The sequence below is a fragment of the Struthio camelus genome, chromosome 4 (genome assembly GCF_040807025.1).
Source record: "Struthio camelus isolate bStrCam1 chromosome 4, bStrCam1.hap1, whole genome shotgun sequence".
Classification (NCBI taxonomy): domain Eukaryota; kingdom Metazoa; phylum Chordata; class Aves; order Struthioniformes; family Struthionidae; genus Struthio; species Struthio camelus.
Window position 1 is genome coordinate 6,401,466 of NC_090945.1, and position 20,289 is coordinate 6,421,754.

Consider the following 20,289-nt stretch of genomic DNA (forward strand, 5'->3'; position numbering starts at 1 on the left):
CCATTTGACAACGCTCTGGGCAGCCAGCAAAGCCTAGTGGCAGCGAATCTGTCCGGCTGTCCCTCTCCCTGTATAACGTGTGCACTCCTCCACAAGCTTCATGCTCAGCTAGCAGCTGTGGGTGGGTCGGCGGGGCATGCAGAGCTGTGGAGGTCAGTCACATTTGGCTGGAGCCCTGCATATCTTACTCTATATGGCCCTACAACGCCTGACACACCGCGTTACAGCTCCTCCTTACCTCGCTTTGGCCTCCTCTGTGAGCCTGGTGGATTTGTCTCCAGCTGCCCCATTCTCCTCAAGTGCCGCTGGTGGGGGAGGAGGTGGGAATTCCTCCGTGCCGTTTGCTGAAGTGCAAGAGCTCAGCTCAGGAGGAGGATGGGGTGGCAGTGGGGACGAGAAGAGTTGAGCGCTGACACTAGGCTGGGAAGGAGTGACAAACACCTCGTCGTCTTCATCGTCCTGCAGCAATGGTGGGGGGGTAAGCTGCAGGCATGACTCCGATATCCGGAGATAGGTTGTCCCGTGGGGAGAAGGAGTCTCTGGGTCAGACGAAGTGCTGCTCTGTGTGGGCAGGGACTGCCACCTCTGGGAGAGCTTTGGCCCAGCCCCTGGAGGAGACACCATAGCCCTCGGGAAGCTGCCATCCTTGACCGAATTAGCCCATGTCACTTTGGGTGGCAGGGATCTGTGAGGCAGCCCGGCTTTCCTTCTCCACATCGTATCTTCTGTGGGAGTCTCAGGGGATCTATCCTGGACAGCATCCAAAGACTGTGCCTGAACATTACCGCTGCCCTCAGGGGGAACGGCATCTCGTTTGGCATGATGCTGTCGCAGAGTTCGGCAATCTCCCACAGCCTGCAAGTCTGAGGTGGTCTGGGTGGGCATATTAGGTGCGGACTGGCCAGATCCAGAAGGAATAAGGTTAAGGAATAAGGGTTTAAAGCCCTGCTTTTGTTCAGGATAGTGATTCCTTGCCTCTGTTGGGGATGGGACAAATGTAGAAGTCCTGCTATCTTGCCTGAAGAGCTCTGAGACCTTGTGACTCTCGGTCAGCGTGGAGGAACTGGCGCCAGCCTTGCTGCTGTGCTGAGGATGGGGATAATAACTCGTGAACGTCATTTTTTCTGAGTGGCTTCTTTCCTTCTTGCCGACAGACCTGAAAACCAAGAGACAGACCATGATAAGGCTAACAATTAATCAGTGAGCAGGCAAAGCTATCGTACACCCCCTTAAAAGGCAAATTATGCAACCATGTCGGAGGTCTGGGTCAGTGCCTGCTGAGCCAGGCGCAGTGCAGTTGTGCTGCTGAAACGAGCAGTAAATCCAGGCGAATAATTCTAGGGGCACAGAGTTAGATCCATTCCCACTCATCCATCTCCCATCACTTCCAGTGCGCGTTAGATCGCACGCACACATGGGCCCACATGTAATGAGCATCACAGAAATACTCAGTAGAAAAAAACTACACTTATTCTTTGGTTATTGTTTTGAAGCTCAGCTGCCAAATATATGAATAAGAGTGTGAATAATATAATTTTGGATTCCAGGGAAAATGAATGCATTTCTACAGATCCAGTATTTTATATATGAATCCTTTTTTGACCCCCCTAAAAAGTTCAGAGTTTCTCTGGTAGCACAGGAACTAGGTAGCCATGCAATCTATACAGGAAAAACCTAAGTGCCTGGATTATTTTCTAGCCTCACTTTGAATTTTGTTTACTACAGCTAGGACAGGTAGTGACTGCTGTAAGAAAGACTATTTGACGTTATCTACCATCAGACTCCATTCTCTATTACTGATAATTTTGACAACTTGAGCTTTATGGGCCAAAACTTCCCATCATGCTCTCTGCTCCTTTTGGAAAGCTGCCATTAAAATGATTCAACTGTCTTCAAGAACAAAGTGAGGCAAAAAGTGCACTATTTTGATTGCTGAAGAGAAGAAAAAGAATTCTTAAAACCTTGGGATCCTGTTAGAAAAAAGAGCTCCATTCAGATAGGTTAGTGTTACAAAAAACAAGGGCAGTACACTTCAATCGCAACAGGATATGAAGGCTGCAAAGTCAACGGATTAAATTATTCTTTCCATCTCTTTTAAGATGTTCTTATGTGAATCTAAGAAACAGTGGCTGGTCTAAGCGAGGCTCCTGCTCAGAACATGTAGCCAGACTTACTTGCCTGTGCAGCTATGGAGCTGGCAAACAATGAGCAGCAACAATGACGCTAGCAAATCTAAGAGAAGATAGATAGCCTAAAAGCATGAGGCCGTAATGTAAAACAATAAAATACAATAGAGCAGTACGGCCAATATATCCGCTGTTCGCAAGATTCATTGTTCAAATAATCTAACACTCTATCCATGATGTTTGAGACTTGGGGCCCAAATTTGCTCTAAGATGTACTGGTGCAAATTAAGAATAACTTTGTCAGACATGGGCTGTTCTGGCTTTATTCTGGTGTAAGTGAGAATAGAATTGGGCAGCCTTTGCCTGGGGGTGGGGACACTTTCCAGACAGACAGCTCTTGGTATTGTCTGTGGTTCCTGGACAGTAGCAATGTGTATCCTTTTCAGATGCTCAGTGTTTGTCAGAAAAGCCAGATGGTAATTCTCCAATTTAAAGACCTCTCCTACTGTGGAGGCAATTGCTGAGTCTAAAACTGGTTGAACAACAACCGTTTCCAACAGTACTTACGAGATGGCACGATGCTACGACACCTGGGGAATAACTTAAGAGCGCAGAGCATGAAGTCGCGGAGCGTATGTGCCCGGACCAAATGACCACTACCAGGACTTGCCTAACTTCACCATTTGACAGAGTTTTCCTCCTCTAACAAGAGAGGTGCGAGGGGCGTTCCCATGTCCTCTCCAGCACATTGAACGGCAGCCGCCCAGGGGGACCAATAAGCATAATTCCCACAGCCCGCTGTTGCCTCCCCTGAAGGGCCCGTGCACAGAGTACGCTGCAGGCCAGCATGGGATGGGGCTTGTTATACTTGAGAGGATTCACTGGAAAACCAGCTAATCTGGGCTGGCAATCACAGTACAGGCAAAGAGTGCATTTCTTAAGAGATGGACTGAGGATGCTACCTTGTGCCATGACACTCTCACGGGCCTGACCCATCTGTATGACCCAGACTGTGTTGTACTCACTCATACTGGGGCGGGGGAAGGTTCAGCAGTATCCTAAAAGTGGGACTTCTTGTGTTAATCACTGGCACACAGGTAAGGTCCTGCTCTAGCTGCCCCTTTTTGGTCTGTGGAGGAGCCAAATCTTGCTCCCACCGGGAGTTAACTGCAAAACTTCTACTGGCTTCAGCGATGCAGGATCCCTCTGGCTTCCAAAACTCATTCCCATGCTCATTTAGGTCACTGCACGTTCAGCAGCACAAAAAAATCACTCAACAGGAAAGTTTGGTAGGGAGTGGTTTGCAACCTGTGTGTTGGGACTGTCTCCTGGGAGCCAAGGGGATTTTCCTGCCTTCCCCCCTCCTTTTGTTGTATCTTTTGGGAAATCCAGGCAAGTATTCTGATCAAGAAGGGAAAGGGACCCCATACCTCCCAGGAGAAACGCACTCACATAGCGTACAAGGTGCCTATACAGGACAAATGTCATATAACCATTAAGGTAACAGCAATAATCTTTATGCAGTAAAGCATGTAAAGGAGAACCTCACAGTTCATGCCACCACAAACTTGTTCTCAGGTGAGGTGTTTAGCCCAGTTACTTGAAACAGGTTGGGAAGAAAAGGAAATAACAAGTAGTTATTGAGAAGAATGATAAAATGCCAGTTTTAGAAGAAATGGAGAGGCAGAATGAACTGAAACGGCGGCTGTGTCTTTCTCTTAGGAAAAAAACGGAAAATTACTCCAAACTTAAGAAAAGGGGTGTGTTTTAAATAATCATGAAAGGACATGCCTGAAGGCAAAATGAGTCCCTCCAAAACGACATTTATGTCGTCCTAGGCACAAAAATTGCCAGCCAGAGCCTGAACTAAGATCCAGCTAGGATCTTAGTATAGGAGCTTGCCTATACTTCTAGCTGTCACTCCCTGGTGCAGTGCTGCGTATTGAAACCTTTGGAGCCCGCAGTGTTAACTCCCAGTGTGACAACAGAGCAGGAAGACACTTCCTGCAGGTTTCTGAGAGACAGAGCTCCTTTGTGAATAATTATTTCAGTCCCTCTCGATGGCTTTTACTGCAACATGAGTTAGCTGTTTGGGCAGCAAGCTTAGGGCAGGCATCTATTTATTATTTATATGTAAATACAACAACATCAACTTCAGTTCTAGATAGCTTCAAAACAATCCACTGCTAAGTAGTTTCATAGTTACATATGCCCCAATATTATGAGCTTTATGAGTACACTCTTCTATTTTTAAAAACATTTCTCTCTCCCCTGCTTCTGAGCAAAATATCCTGGCTGCACAACAGAAAGCAGCCTAAATGCAAAGCCCCACATTCAGCAAGGTACGTCAAGATCTCCCAGGGTTAGCTCATGCAAATGCTCACTTGCTTTTGGGGAGGCAGCACCCTGGACTGGGGAAAACCAGACAGAGTGAAACATCAAGGTATTTTTTCCTTTAGGATCCTTCAGTCATGATAGCCTGTGGATGTGACTCCTAACAGCAGATCAAACACGTTTTGGAAGGCATGTAATTTGACTATTGCTGCAGAAACATGCTCCAAGACAACATGATCGGAGAGGAGGAATTTACAGTGAATGAATGTCTGCAGTGAAAAAAAAATTGCTCGCAGCAGCTTACTCCTTCTAACACTACTGGGCACGGCACACCCAAAACTGCATCCACGTAGACATTTTCTCTAGTTTGTCACGATCCAGCCATTTACAGAGACAATACATGACAGTTGTTATCGGCGGCAGGATGACAAGAGCTTACCCAGCAGTGACAGAGGGGACATCATTAACATACACCTACCTGGCTCCTGCACTGATCACGTAGAAAGGATCTCTCACCATGGGGCCCAGTTCACTGCCTTCCCTTCTCAGCAAGTCCTGCAGCACAAAGACAGAGTTAGCAGCAAGCAGAAAACAAAACGAAACCACAAAACACTGACGCCTTCTGGTAAGCAACCACTGCATGGGCCATTTACGGATGGGAGAAAAATAGGTAAGAACGCTCCAGTGACCGGATGGAGACCAGGCATCTCTGGGGCTTTTACATATTGGTTAAATTCAACAGATTCATCCATCCACCAAAGCTCTGTCCCAGCCTGGCAGTATTTCCCCACAAGGGTCCCCAGAAGAGGAGTGGTACAGCATGGCGACTGTTCTTCTGCAGGAGCTTGAGCAGTCACACGCTCCTCTTCACCAGCGTGCCAGGAAACTCGAGCATGGCATACACCCCGCCAGCTCCCTGCTCCTACTTAGAGGGCCTTTCCCAGGCTGGGCCGTGAACCAGACTGTTCCAGAGAGATGGATTTCCAAAAGCTCTCAGGGAGCCCTTGCCTCTTCTGAAAATGTACCCAAGGGTGTCCACGGGACCTGTGCGTTCACCCCCGTTTTATACGCAAGTAAGAAGCTGAGCTGCCTTTGAAACAGCCTTAACTGGAGAAGCTGAACACTGAACCATCGGTCCCCAAGCAGAGAGAGAGGCTGATTGCCACCAAGGTTTGAAACTCCAGCCACAAGTGGAGATGATGAAAAACACCATGAAGTCTGGCGCTTGCCTCTTTTGAAAACCTAAGCACAGATGCACAAAGGTCTCAGGATCTACCTCCTCTTTAGGCATTTAATTCATCTGAAACCAGAGAAATTTAGGAGCTGAAATACCTTTGTAAATCTGACTCTCCCTCCCCTAGAGCTCCCACCGTAGGACACCGGACTATTACAAGACATGAAAGCGAATGCTAAGCATGCTTTTGAAGGGGATGGTATTTTCTCACATATGATCTTTTTGGCACAGAGCTCTTCAGTGCCCCCTTCCCCACACCCCTAGTTGTTTGCCTTTTTGGTCAGCATTGCTGCAGAGGGAGGGTAAGTGCTGATCTTGATTTAGGAGTCAGGGAGCTGGGAGATATGCAGGCTGAGACAGACTGAAAAAGCAGAGGGGAGGAAGGCAGAGAATGCGTTCTGAAGACTGACAGCTAATAATCCCACATGGCTATCAATTCCCATATATCTTTGAATAAATTCCTACAGTGACATTGCAATGTGATTTATATGCAGCCTGCAAAGAACCCGACACACTGTACACAAGACCCTGAAAAATATACAGTGAGGCAGTGAAGTCTGCTGCTGAACTGCAAGTACATATTTCCCATAAAAGATCAGAAAAAGCCAAAAAAAAAAAAACAACACACACTGTTGTTTTGGCTGCGGCCTCCGCTTTTATAGTTTTGGTTTTGTATTGGAGACAGTTCAGAAGCAAACCTAATCAAGAGAGCACTTAAACATATCTTCCCTTTCAAACAGACAATTACGGGTTGGTGTAAATGTTTCCAGTGAAACATGCTTTCCTGAATTGGATTTTAAGGACAGGATTTTCAGAAGTGCCATGCTACCTACGAGGCTAAGTCCTGACTACAGAAGCGAATACACCTAAACCACCCCGTAAAACAGCAGTAAGGACTCTCCCCTCTTGTAGACTTGAGCTAAGACCCTGGGAGTTGTTCTGCAGTCAGCTCCCAACAGGCAGAAGCTCCAATTTGGCTGCTGAATGTATGGAAGAACAAAAATGAGCCAACAAGGGGGGAAAAAAGGATCTCAAGAAACCTCCCAACCTGTCCCCTGACCAAAACAGCAGATAAATATGAACTAGGGCTGCTTGTTGTCCAACCTGTCATTTTAGTGACTCCTCTCTCTCTGGAAGCCTGTTTATTTTTCTTGCTGCTTGGGCTGTACTGGCAGGCAGAAAAAAGAGCTGCAGCTTGGCTTTCACCCTAACTCTTTTTAAAGGACTGTCCTTTTGTCCTTTTACCGAACACAAAAAATTTCTTGATCGGCAAGTGTGACAAAGCAGCAGAGATGAGCCTGTTGCCTGGGTGGTGTGGAAAAATTTTGATGATGGGATGAGAGAGCAGTGGTGGTGGAAATGCATTCCAGTCACTTGATATTCGCAAGCTGCTTTTTTAATTCTATTTTAAAATGTAGCATGGGATCTGAGGTCTTTTGAGGGAGGATATTTAGAATGAGGCACACAACGGGTTTGGGGAGACGGCTCCTTCCCCGCCGCCTCGGTTTGGCCCATTTCTGAGACACTGCCCAAGGCACAGCAAAGCACTCTCCGTATTATCTCCTTTACCTTACTCTGCTGAGTGCTTCTTTATTGCACCTAGATAACTTGCTTGAGGCTGGCAGCAAGTGTAAGAGTAGAAGGGCGCATCCTGGATCTCAGCCGCCTGGATCACAGATCTTAAGTCCGTGGGACCAGCCAAACGCTTTGAGAACATTTGGAGCGAGGAGCCTGCCCACACGTTTGGGTTTTTCCTCCCTCTCCCCACGATGAATGGAGCCTGGCGTGGAAACGGGCAGGGGGAGCAGACCTGCCGCCGCTCTAAATCAGCATGGCTCAACCAGTTGCAGTTACCTAAATAGGTCTGAAGAGATTTGAACCAGCTGAAGAGCTGGCCTGGGCATTTGTTCTCCAAGAAGTTTGCCTGTTTCTACTATTTACTGGCATCAGAGTCAGTCAAATTCCCCGTCTGTGACATCAGCCTAATGTTCCCAACAACCGAGCCGGGGGCATGGAAAGAGCAGCCGGGCTCTCCGCTAAGCTTTCTCTGCAACGTTTCCCTCCAGTACTGGAGGCAAAACATAGCGGTTACTTGGCAGTGTCTCTGCCGAGCACCTCCCAGCCTCCCAGCTGTGGGGGCCAGTAGGAGCTGGTGCAATGTCACGCAGCCTTTACGCTTCTCTGCTTTGCATCAGGAAGGTGGGCTAATGCCGAGCTCATGCAGGACAGCAGCAGCAGTCTATCACCACCTTAACACACCCCACCAGAAACTCCCTGCTTCTCCAGTGACGCTAACAGGTAAGGCCAAGACCCTTAGATGAGGTGTCAGGAGCAGCAAGAACACATGCGTGTTACCAGCCTATGCCCCGAAATCGCAGCATCTCCCCCTGAAACAGCTCCAGCAGTAAGAAAGCAGAACAGAAGCAGCACCCCATTGGCAAGCAGTTAAAATAGCGTAATGCTAATTAAACTGCAGTAGCGGTCTGTATCTCAACATGCACTCAACCTCTCTAAAACCCAATGGAACAACTGTCCTGACTGAGCATCAGCCTGTTGTCCAGCAGCCTCCCCCTTTCCCTGGTTCAGAGAGCCCCGCTTGCCTGAGAGTATGATCTGGTTTCCACGTACCTGGTGTTTCTTATCTGCTGTGGGAGTGGGAGACGACCTTGAACGTATATGCACAGTGACTGTCTGATTGTCGTATCTATCAAGCAAGTCTTCCACAGACACCGATTTCCCAGATTTCCTGGCAGAGGAGGGTGTTTCGAAGAGCTGCTCCTGTTTCCCATAGCGAGGCTGGCCCTGCAAGCCGAGAGCGTCTGTCTGCGTGCCTTTGGTGAGCTCCGTTTTGGGTCTGTAACCCCGGCACCTGTCCATTTTCAGTCGGCTTGTGATTGAAGTGTCATGGCGCCCTTTCTTCTGTTCATCTCCACTCAGGTCGAAGCAACCCATCAAGCCAGGAGGAAGGGTAGAAGATATCCGCCCCATCCTGGATATCCGCTCCAGGGACTCTCTCCGGCGGTAAAGGTTGTGGTCCTGGAGGGAGTTCATGCTGGAGGCAGAGGAAAGGCTCTGGCTATCTGGGCCGCCGGCCTGCAGATAGGAGCTGTGGGAGCGTTCCCTCAGCAGCACGTCTTGAGAAGACGGCCGTCTCCCCGTTTTGCGCTCAATGTAGTCAGCAAGGGCGTTCTGCTGGAGTTGCTTGAGCTCTGGCTTGGAGAGGCTGGCCGTGGAGGAAGCCTTGCCGTCCCTTTCGAAGATCTTACGCCGGTCAGCCACCGTATTCTCTGGGAAGACAAAATGGAGGCCTTTTTTATGGAGGGAGAAAGGCGATGGTTCGCCATCGGAGACGCCCACCTCGTTTATCTTCTCCGGCTCTGAGTAAGACCTCTTCTTCTGCTCCGCTGTCAGCCGCTTCCGGCCCCCGATGCGCAAGATGTGCTGCGTCTTGGCATAGTCCAGGGCAGAGAGGCTGCTTTCTGTCGGTGTGACGCTGTGCCTCTCCTTCGGGGTGTGGGGAGATGATGCTGCGCTCCTCATCCCCACGTGGGCTGAGGCAGGCCTCTGGGCCACCCTCTTGGGGGTGTTCCCGAACGGAGGGCTGATGCGCCGGAAGGATGTGGCCCTCAGCACCCTGGACTGAGCATCTTTAATGCTGTTCCTGTAGGCCCTGTTGAACGGTGTGTCCAGCTGCGACCCATGGGCATCCTGGATGTTATCCTTCCAGAGGATCTCCTTCTCAGGCTCCTCTCCCAGCTGGAACGTGCTTTTGCTTCTTGGGAGCTGAGCTGCCCTTATCTGCGTCTCGTTTTCAGGACACGGGTTGTAGTACTCGCTCGGTGTGGGCTGCTTTGCCGAAGCTGCCATCTGCAGCTCCACGGGGTGCCAATCAGCCTCTTCAGGCTTCCCGCTCCTGCCGGAGGGGCTGGAGACCCTGCCCAGCTCACTGGGCAGCTGGCCGGGCTCTCGGGAGCCGAGCTTGCCCCGCGTATCCTCAAGGCTGTTCAGAGAGCACACGGCACCAGAGGGCTGGCTCGACCTACTCGGCCCATAGTGCTGGCCAAAGGTGGGAATGCCAGCGCTTTGGGGCCACTGAGTGCTTTGCTCCCGCTGCTCAAACTTGCTGACCTTCTCCAGCACAGAGCAGCGGAGCTTGCTGGTGTCTGGTTTGCCATACAGAAAGCTTTGGGTGCTGCTAGAGCTGAGCCGGCTCCTCCCGAAATCTGAGGTCTTTGGGTGCTGCGGAGAAGGGGGCTTTTTGTCCTTTGCCTCAGCAGCATGCAATGGGGCCGCATTCGTGCCCTCCTCCCCCTGCCTCGCAAAAGCCTGCGGGTCCACATCACTGCACTGCTTGTGCCCCTGTCCCCTGTGATCCTTCTCCTCTTTACCACTGCTGTTCAACAAGGACAGTTTGGTGCTGGAATAACCCTCACCTGGTGGTGTCTCTTTCAGCTCGGAGCTGCTTTGCCTCCTGGAGCTCTCTGGGATGTTCTGCAAGGAGGAGAAGCCATACTGCTTGGCCTCGCTGTAACCCCAGTGGTGGTGAGCTGCAGCATCCCTCTCGTTTTTCTGAGAGTTGCCGTTTTTGTCCTCCTGGGATTCAGCTGCCCAGTCCTCCTTGGGCTGGTAACATGCTCTTCTCTCACTGGCATCCCTCAGCTGGGGCTGCGGGGCTTGAAAATCGTGCTTGGGGGGCTGTGCAGTACTTGCAGTCTCCTGGATAGTGTGCACTGCCTTGTAAGGCGGAAACAACTCCTCCTTTCTCGACGTGGTCAAGTAGACGTCCGGACCTGCAGTGTTAGGAGGTTTGTACTGCACAAGTTTTGCTGCAGCATCCTGCTTTCTCTCAGTGGCTGGAGGCTGGTAAAAGACAGTCGGTCTGTTTGTAGTGCTTTGGTTTCCATTCTCATCAAAGACCAGGGGGTTGCTGGCTACAGCCTTGTCATATGAGACTGGAAGAGGTGGAGGGTACCCGCTTTCTTTGGCCAGAGCTGGATAAAGCGTCCCGTTACTGCTTGCAGAAGGCTGGGGCACCTGGGCAAAGTGTGGCTCTGGGGAAGGTACTGGGTAGACACCAGTAGGCAGCAGGGGTTGCCCAGGCTGGGCTGACTGGGAATAGCTCTGCTTGGGCTTCACAGTGGGGCTGCTCTCTGGGCTCTTCTCCACCACGGTGTGCAGATGCCCTTCCCCGAAGGAGGTCTTCAGCAGTGGCCCCTGGGAGAAGCTGCTGACAAGCGGAGGCCAGGCCCCTTTTGGCTGGGTTCGACCAGGCTTGTTCGGATCGAGGCTGGAGCACAGGCCAGGCCTTTCGTGATGCCTGATGGCTGCGTAACTGTCGCTGCGAGTGGGTGGCAAGGGAGGTCCCTTGGGGGGCTGGCTCTCACTGTCTGAGGAGCTCTGGCCTGGCTGCACCCAGGAGGGAGCAGCATTGTGCCGGCTGAAGCCGTGGAGCCTGCCGTGGCCACGACCGTCCACCGAGGCCCGGCCCTCACAGCTCGGAAGCAAAGCAGAGGACTTCACCTCGTACTCCTCGGAGATCCCTCGCTGAGCATCGTAGACTGTCTTGATGTACCTGATGTCAGCCTGCCTCATCCCCTCCTGCAGGCCGCCTCGGGAGTGCATGTTGTCCATGGAGCAGGAGTGCTCCTTGCTGAACGGAGGAGTGGGGTGCTCAGGGATGCTAGAGTTGGTGGAGAAGGAGCTGTAGGCTGAGTCTCTCTTGCTGTGGAGGTGGGAGAGCTGGTCAATGCTGTTGGTGGACTTGGCTGGGGACAGGTGACAAGGGTGGTAGCCAGGGGAGGAGTGGTCCAAGCTCTCCATGCTCCCCCGGGAACTGTACTGGTCAGGACTTCTCCTCAGACAGCCATGCTCATAACGAGAGAGATCGCTGGTGGAGGAGCTGGGGAAGAGTGAGAGAAGAGTAGAAACCCACTGTCAGCAGAGGAGAGGCACAACAACTTATAAGTGAGCTCAGAAGCAAGATGTTTAGTTTTGAGGAGTGCAGATGAAAACCCATATTTGGGCCTTACTCCATCCCCTGTTTGCAGTCATCCCAGTTCACAAAGAGGAACTGCTTGACATTGCAACACATGGCTCTTATTTACCACAGAGGGGTGGGAGGGAAATACAGACAGAAACCCAGCACATCTCTGGAGCCAGGGAAGATCAACCCCACCCACCAAACCTATCCAAAGCACTTGGAAAGCTGAATGAGCGCCGACGCCACTGAGGAGGAGGAGAGGAGCGCAAGAGGCATTCTGGGGGGAATCTAATCTCTTTCTTTTTTTCCCATTTCATTTCTTTTTATGGAGATGAAGGCTATGCCCTGGCAGGCTTCCTGGAAATTCAGCTATCCCTGGGACAGTTTGTTTGCTGCAAGAAAACTAAACAGACAAGACAGAGAAGAGATGCATGTGTTTGTGTGTGGAGGCAAGTGGGGGGTGCAACCATACTACCACTTTGAGAAAGCCCCAGGAAGTCTTTAAAGCCTCCTCACCATGTAGCTTGGCACGCACAGGTGTACCATGGCACTTGTCAACACGAGTTGACAGAGGACTCGTGGCCTCCAGAGGCGTGTTCATAAAGAAAGATATTTGGAGATCTGTCATCTGAAAGGGAGCTCCTTGGTGCTGGCCACAGTCCTTTTATACCTTCCCTGGGGACACTGAAAATTGCTGTCAAGTTCCCCTGTGCTAATCTGTCCTCCTGGGCTTCTGCAGATACACTGAGGACTCGTGAGGGTACCCTGAGGAGTCCACTTTCCTTTCCCCCTGTTCCCAACTCCCCCTGCCCTGGATACGGCTTTCTCCAGTTCCCAGGTGCTGTCCTGGCAGAGCCTGGCAGGGAAGCACTGGGAAAGGAGAGCCCGCTGTCCCACGCAAGGATGACAGGGCAAGGCTCAGAGCCGCATGCAGGAGCAGCAAGCCCAGGCTGGGAGCGGGCCACAGCCTCGGCTGGCATGGGCATGGGCTGGCATGGCAAAAGGCCTCCCCATGGCCTCCAGTGGGGAAGGCATGCTTCACTCCCGCATGCTTCGCCCCGCAGGGACAGCGAAACCAAACCTGCCTTGCGCAGCTGGGGAGCTGGAGATGCACAGCAGCCCTGGGAAGCAAGGTACTGTTTCTGGGAGGCAGCTGGTGCATCTGAAAACAGTCCCCTTGCTAACAAGTGCCTGCTGAAGAGCCTTGTCCTAGATCGTATCCCAGCTGCAGTCGCTTTCCCTCTCCTGGACTAACACCTGCAAGCCCAAAGGACAGACAGGAGGCTGCTAAGCACAAGGAAGGCAAAGAAGGGGAGCCTGCTCGCAAAGAGAAGAAGGAAGCAGCTCTGCAGAGAGATGCAGAGGAACACAGAGACGGGCCGAAACGCACTTGGCAAAACTTAGCATGAAGCCGATTTATTCACTGAGATGCATCACTCTTTATTGAAAAAAAAAATCTCCCTGGCAACGCCGAGTGCAGCACTGGCTGACTGACCACTAGATGTTCCCCGTGCTCCTCTTCAGCCAGCCAGGAGACACGGCCACACTGTCTGCAGGTGCCAGGCTCTGCTGGGAGCTGCGGCTGAAGCAAAGCCCCTCGGGGGGAAAAAGAATAGGCTACAGGATGAGCTCTGCTGAAGGCTGAAGAGGGGCACACATTTCTCCTGTAACTCTCCTTTTTTTTTTTTTTTTTTAAATGCCCTGTTTTCTCTTTCCTCCCCCCGCCAAGACTCGGTCTCACTTGTAGAAGAAATAAAGTTTAAATCCCAGTGGCTATGGGGACATCTCCTCCTCCTGAAACCCTTCTACCTTTCCAGGGAAAATCCTCCTAGGGTAGAATTTAAACTTGTCCCCCTCATGCTGCCCCCAGGGCTTTGGGGGCTGCTCAGAGGAGCCAAGGGGTACGTGTGCCCCAAGCAGCTCTCCTGCCTGCAGTCCGCCCCGCCATGCCGCGCAGGCTCGCAGGAGCAGCCCCAGCTCGCTGGGACCGCACCACTGACTCCACTCGGCCTCTGCCGCAGTTTGCTGCCAAAACCTGGTGTCTTGCACCGTCTTCTTTTAACAGCACTAACGCGACTAGTTTAGACAAGCCACTGCACTACCTTCTTAGAGAAACACACAGGCACATAAAGTTATGATAACGCTGACCCCTGCAGAAAGCGATTGCCAAAACCAGGAAATCCCTTGCTGAACTTCTCACCCTGGGAGTACTGGCAGTGATGCAATACTGCTGGCTACTTCTGCGAGCGGCTTGCTTATGCTGACGGGCATAGTGACCGTAATCTTTTTTTTTTTTTTTTTAAATAGACCTATTTTGGTTTTATATTTCTTTTCTTTGGCTGAGAAAGGAAGCAAGGTGGAGAACACCTGTGAGTTTTTTGTCCCTCAGTGGGTCTGGCCAGAAGCCTTGAAAGGAGGAAAAATCAGGCATGCTGGATCGACTTCTGAGGAGATTTTGACTGACGCGGATTTAATAAGTGGTGCCTACCCTGAATGAGCCTGTAAATCTACCGCGTAGTTAGTTTAAGAGGGAGCTTTAAGACCCCAGTTTCATCGCGAACAGCAGAATGGGAATGGAGGTCATATGTTTGCTTGGGTGGCCAACCGAGGTGGAGCAGCTAAGGCACTTGGTTTCCCTGTCGGGCAGCTCTCCAGGAATGGTTTGTCCGGCGTCACATCCGCCTGCCCTGGACTACACAGCCCGACTGACCACGTTGCATTTCTACATGGGGGCAGCCTGCGAGGGTGCAGAGCAGGACGCCAGCTCCTGCACTCGGATCTGCAGAGAGCTGCCTTAACGTCCTGACACGGGGCTCCCATCTGGGGCGGGGGGATTTTTAAAGCAATTAATTGCCAAGCTCTTCATCACTTTGCAGAGCATTTAAGTGAGGGAAACACGACCACTCTGTCCAGGTAACCACAAAGGAACCGAAAGCCCTCGAAAGCTCTCTCTTAACCGTGGCTTTTTGTAAATCCACCAGCTGTATGGAGGCGGCTGGGAACATTTTGCCCACAAATCCTTTGTCCCCTTCGTTCATTTCTGTGCTCTAGATCTAGGCCCTAATCTGGCAGCTAGCACCATCAAGATAGAGCCTGGGGCAGGAGGCAGAGCCTCTCTGAAGCCAGCGTTTCGCTGGAAACAAGGAAGGCCCTAGGATCAGGGGATCTAGGTTAGAAGTGCATTGGCTTGGGAGCCTGATTCTCTACACAAAGGTACCTGTGAGAGATATTTAAAAATAGGACACATGATACTAAAACAAAAATGACAACCAAATATGGCCAGTCTATTCTCATGGCCCAATCTAGAGCTCATATCCAAGAAAATCAACGCGCACTGTAACACCTGTCATTACTGTCCTCACCTGGGCACAATCCCAGTGGTGTCAGAAGCAGTCTGGCCCCTGTAAAGGCCACAGGAGAAAACGCCTGGCAAGGCCATGAGCTTGGTAATTAAAGCGAGCGACCACTTGAAAGACTGCAGAAAAAGTATTCCTTTACAGACGAGCAGAAAATGTTCCTTTTTGGATTCACAAACTAGGGGAAAGCACAGCAGACTGCTTTAGCTCTCTGCCCCTGCAGCGCATGGCCACAGCTGTGTGGTGCTTACCTGGAGTGGTAGGACTGATGCCAAGGGGTGCCAAGCGTACCCTGAGATATTTGCATCATGCTGGGATCGGGTTGGTTCTCTGCAAATTTGGTTGAATGCCAGGAGTGCGGTCGGCCCAGAGTTTCACTCCGCCTAGGTAAAAGCAGAAGGATTTGGCACATCAGCAACAGGCTGGCTCCTCCAGGGAGAACGCATGTGAAGAGACACTGACAGACATGCATTTAAAACGGGTCCTGCTCATTTCTGTTTCACTGCTGCATTCTTGCCTTTTCCAAGTGAATCAAGGAATTAGGCGCCTTGTCTGGCACTCACACAACACGCTCTCCCTCACGTTTGCAAGGCCACAGGCATGGGCAGGCAAGCAGATAGTCACTGCTCTCACTGAGTGCAGGGGGCCCTTCCCCTCTACCTTGCCCCTTGGGGATGAGCCCAGGGGCCAACTCACATGGATCAATTTACAGCCTGGGGCTCTGCACGGACTCCCACACGATGCATCGAGAAGGGCAGCTGCATTTGATTCTTACAGATGCCGAATGAGTGCTTTTCCAAAGTTTCCCTTCATTTTAAAGCGCCGGCTGGCAAAGTCATCTAAAGAACCTAACACCACGAGGAGGTGGAAGCCTCGACAATGCTGTTTTGATCTCTCCTCAATGCTTATAAAAACGTGGGAAGAGACATGACAACCAAGCGCCAGCAGCGCATGTCCTGTGCATCCCCGAGGGCCTTTCACCCCGCCAGCTGCCCCGCAGCAGCGTGCGAGCAGCCTGGGTGCGTCCCCAGGCACGGCGCAGCACGGTGGGCTTTCACGTGCCTCAGTCGCCAATGCTAAGGAAGGCCTTCAACAGGTCTTAGGGGGGAAAAAAACCCCAGCAAACCAACAACTTTATTTAAAGTATGTAACGGAAGATCAAGGCAAGTGTTTTAGCAATGGAGGACTCTGCATACACTGCACAGATTCTCGTGTGCCCCAGCCTGCGGGCCTGCGCCTTTGCTGTCTGCGGGGGATCTCTCCCCTGCTCTCTAGCACTCATGTCCACAGTTTCCACAATTTTGGCACAACTTGTGCCACATGTCACCACCTGCAGGCTCTGACAACCTCACCTACCTACAAAGTGTAGCAGCAAGAGGAGGACGTAACACATCCCCAAGTCTTTGTCTCACTCAAATTTTCACAGCAGAGCATGTCCCGAACAGATCAGTAAATAGATGAACCCCATGCCCTCTGTAGATATAAACCAGACTCTCGAGGAGGGCTCTATTACTGCCTGAAATTGTGAAACAATAGGGTAAAGGAAAATACACAAGGCTAAAAATGATCGTTAGGGTCAGATCCTTAACTGGCACAAATGGACATTTGCACCGGCTGATGATACGGCCACCCGTTCCACTCAATGGGAAAGTGCCGGCAGGCAGCGGGAAGCGGTACCGTTTCACCAGTGTGTTTTGCTAGCCTTGTGCTACAGATTTCAGAACAGATCTTCCTCTGATTGTCAGTTTAGAAAAAAAAAGAAAAGGGTTTTTTTTTTTTCCTTTTAACATCTGTTATGACAGGATTATACTACTAAGAGCTGAACTGGAGGTTTATATAGGGCGAGTTGAGCCAAGCACCATTTCACCATTTTATGCGTAGGGGTGTTTCAAACAGGGCTCTTTTGTTACGCTCCTTGCCCAACGAAACAAGGAAGCTGAACGCTGTAGGATGGGGAGTTGACAGAACTCTTTTTACTAAGAATAACCCATATTCTTGCTTTCTCTTAGTCCTAAAATATCCATTGCAGAGATTTAAAGACGCTCTTTGTACTTTGGATAGCGTGAACGCCCAACGTTTTAATTTCTTGCTTGGGAAAACATCCTGCCTGGTCACAAACAAAGCACGTTACCCCTTGAATTGATCCGTAAGAAGCTGCAAGAGAGCTGCGCAGCCAGTCTTCTGAGCCACAGACGCTTTAAAAGCCCTTTGGCCGATAACCCAGTAAAAATACAACGCGTGGACAGCGAAGCTGGGAATGTAAGTCGGAAGACAAGCCGTACTAGCTCAGCGCGGGATAACCTTGTGTTGTTTCCACACCCACCTGATCCTGGAAACGTGGATTAAGGGTAACTGAATCTTAGCCGAGCTTAAGGGAGGAGAGGAAGGGCCCCAGCACACCCAGCCTCTGGCTCGTGTTGCAGGCTCACGCGGGTGATGTCACATGCAGGCACCAAACGGCAGGGACCGAGGGGCCTGATCCAGTCCCCACCGAATCGACCGACAGACTCTCCATGACGTGGAGCTCGGAGGCTGTAAAGAAAGGCACAGCCGATGCTGCCTGAGCCTGCGTGTGTGCACATGCGTGCACGCGCATGCTCGGGGAGAAGCGAGCTGCAGCTTTCTGCAACACCCAAAAAAAGCACCTGGCTTCATGCTACTTCCTTCAGTTTTATTTGCAATTACTGTTGGCCAAATAGGGAAAAGGGCTGAAACCGGAGCGTAGTACAACAGCGAGCACCACTGTGTCTACAGGAGAACAGCTACCTCCGATTACAGATCTGAGGGCAGCTGAACACATTTCATCAGCCAGTTCTGCAACAGCTTTTGGTTACACTTGCATTACTCCAGAGCACAACTTTGAGAAACCAATCAAACCCACTGCAAGACTCGACTTTTTGGCAAGTGGGGCAGAACTGCTTTTGTAAAGCCCCCAACACAGTGTCAGATCCTGATTCGTCCCCAACAAACTGGCTGAGTGATAAAAGCTGCAAACTCCTAAGCAGCTAATTCCTGACTTGAGTGAAGACAAATAAATCATTAGATCTTTAACAGGCAAAAATTTGGTAGAGCTCAGCTGCCTTCAACAAAACCAGGAGCGGCCGCTGACACTTTGTTCCAGGAAGCTGAAGGGTTTCAAAATGCAAAACTGTAATCCCTTCCAAACCAACTCATCCCCTAATCCGTCACACTAGTTTCTCAAGGGCTGCACCTGCGCCACACTCGTTGCCGAGTTCAGACAATTCTATTACCAAAAAATTCTCCACTTCAGATAAAGAAGAAAGCGGTCCCTCTGCTGTAAATGCCAAGGTTCGGAAGGAGACCCTCAGTTCCTCACCGACACGTCCAGCCATCAGATAAGCTGGGCAGCCAGGTCGGGCTGGCACCTCGACAAACGCCGAGGAGCGAGGGACGCGGCGAGAAGCCGGCGGACCCCGGTGCAACGCTGGAACCTAATAGGTTCGACAGAGGCTGTAACACTGATTACAGACCAGATACTGCCAAGTTCACGCAGCGCGCTGGAAAACTGAAGGGAAGAGAAAAGTCTTTAATCTTGTCTGGCTGCTGTTATCTGGGTGCTCCTTGTAACTATACCAGTCACAACATTTTCAGACAGAAACGTGACCATCACATTAGCAGTCTCCTCTGACACAGTCTGGCAGAGGGCTCGGTGCAGTCTAAGCTGCGGGACTAAACTGAGATTGCTGAGGCCCTTGACCATTAATAGCTCTGTAGCTCTCTCTTATTAGGAGGGACTACCGAGTGCGTGCTTCACCAGTAAAAGAGATTATTTTTATGCTTTGTATGCAAAGCAGCCAAGGAACTGCAAACTTTTATAAAGATATCTTGGCACTAACTCTGCAAATGCATGAGCTGCACCAGAATTTGAAGCCTTCTTCACAGTATAACAGAAAGGTTGAACTATCTTTTTCCCGTGGTAGCAAACTAACGCCTTAGTAAACGATGCATCCAGTCCGGTTTCTGCTCACTGCTCCTTACCAAAGCCATAGTGTGTGCACAACTAGAACGCTTTGCAATTCAAATATACTCCTGCCCGGAGTCCTCTGAGAGCGCACACATACTTCTGGGTACGAATGTCCACCTTTGGTCAAACAAAGCCCGGCAACTTCTTAAAATTGCCATTTTCTTTTTTTTTCCCCATGTTTGCCCAGAAGGGTTTGCCTTCTCACGACCCTCCAAGCGGAGCAGCTTTGCAAAAAAAGAAAAGGACAAAAAGATGGGCAGATAACTCCCGCGTTAGCCAGCAGACTCCTCTGCCCCAGCAGCCAGGGTGACTCCAGCAGCAGCCACCACCGCTAGCTGCGTGCTTTGCCCGAGGCCGAGGAGCACAGCCGCGCGACGATACCGACCGCTGCTGCTGTTGGGCCAGATTTGTTGGCACATGTTAGAAAGCACCCTATTTTGAGCTGCGCTGCACACACAAATCACCTTAAACCAAATCCACTTTAACTCTTTGGCCAACCTGATCCGAGCCTGATTATCGGGAGCAGAACAGCAAAAGACAACTTAAGCACACCACTGAGCCCGGCCCATTAAATGAAAGATGGGTCTGACTCGAGTGGCCACCAAAGAGTAATTAATACTAAATGAATGACTTCCTTATCCCAAGAAAAGCCATCAGACAGACCCAGTTCCTCCCCTGCCCCCACAAACACTGTGAGTTTGCCACCTTCAAATAGGAAAAAAAAAAAAGGAAAGAGAAAATGGAAAAAAAAAAAGATCATTCTTTGGAATATTCAAAATATCTGTCTTGAGCTTTTTTCGTGTTTTATTGACTTTCCGGACTAAGCGGAACCCCCCCTGTTGCACCGCGTAGTGGGGTATGGGCAACAAGGAGGTTTCATAGCTTGCAAATCAGGCATAAACCCTTCACGTTCAACAAGAAGCAAGGATTTTCCTGACTGTCCGACACAGCTAACAATGTACTCGTGCAAGAAGTTCTAAGGAGCTTGGGAAGATGCAGACTATGGTATACAGTACACCGGGAGACTATACAACCTTTGATCATGAAAACCACCAGAAATATATGCACGAGTGGAAAGAAGCTGTACGTACCCCAGGCAGGGAGCTTTCAAGTGTTACGTGCAGGCTCGGTTCTCAGCTCGGGTACAATGGTGGAGCCCACCTACCGCTGCTGAGGATCCAAACGGGTAAGGCCCTACAGGTAAGAGAACCGCTCACCATAATCTTCTCATCGTCTCCGCCTCACTGCCCAAGTAAAGCAAGCATCAGAAGCTG

General features: G+C 50.7%; 1 protein-coding gene across 5 annotated transcripts in view; it reads right to left on the reverse strand.

Annotated features, from left to right (window-relative positions):
- SHROOM3 (shroom family member 3) overlaps positions 1 to 20,289 on the reverse strand; it is a 167,943-nt gene that overhangs the window by 8,440 nt on the left and 139,214 nt on the right. For all 5 annotated transcript variants that reach the window (XM_009687257.2, XM_068941206.1, XM_068941208.1 and 2 more), the window contains 4 exons: positions 15,282 to 15,413; positions 8,323 to 11,593; positions 4,939 to 5,015; positions 239 to 1,156 (listed from right to left, as the gene is read on the reverse strand). In XM_009687257.2, coding sequence (XP_009685552.2) covers positions 239 to 1,156; positions 4,939 to 5,015; positions 8,323 to 11,593; positions 15,282 to 15,413 — 4,398 coding nt within the window. The remainder of the gene's footprint in view (positions 1 to 238; positions 1,157 to 4,938; positions 5,016 to 8,322; positions 11,594 to 15,281; positions 15,414 to 20,289) is intronic.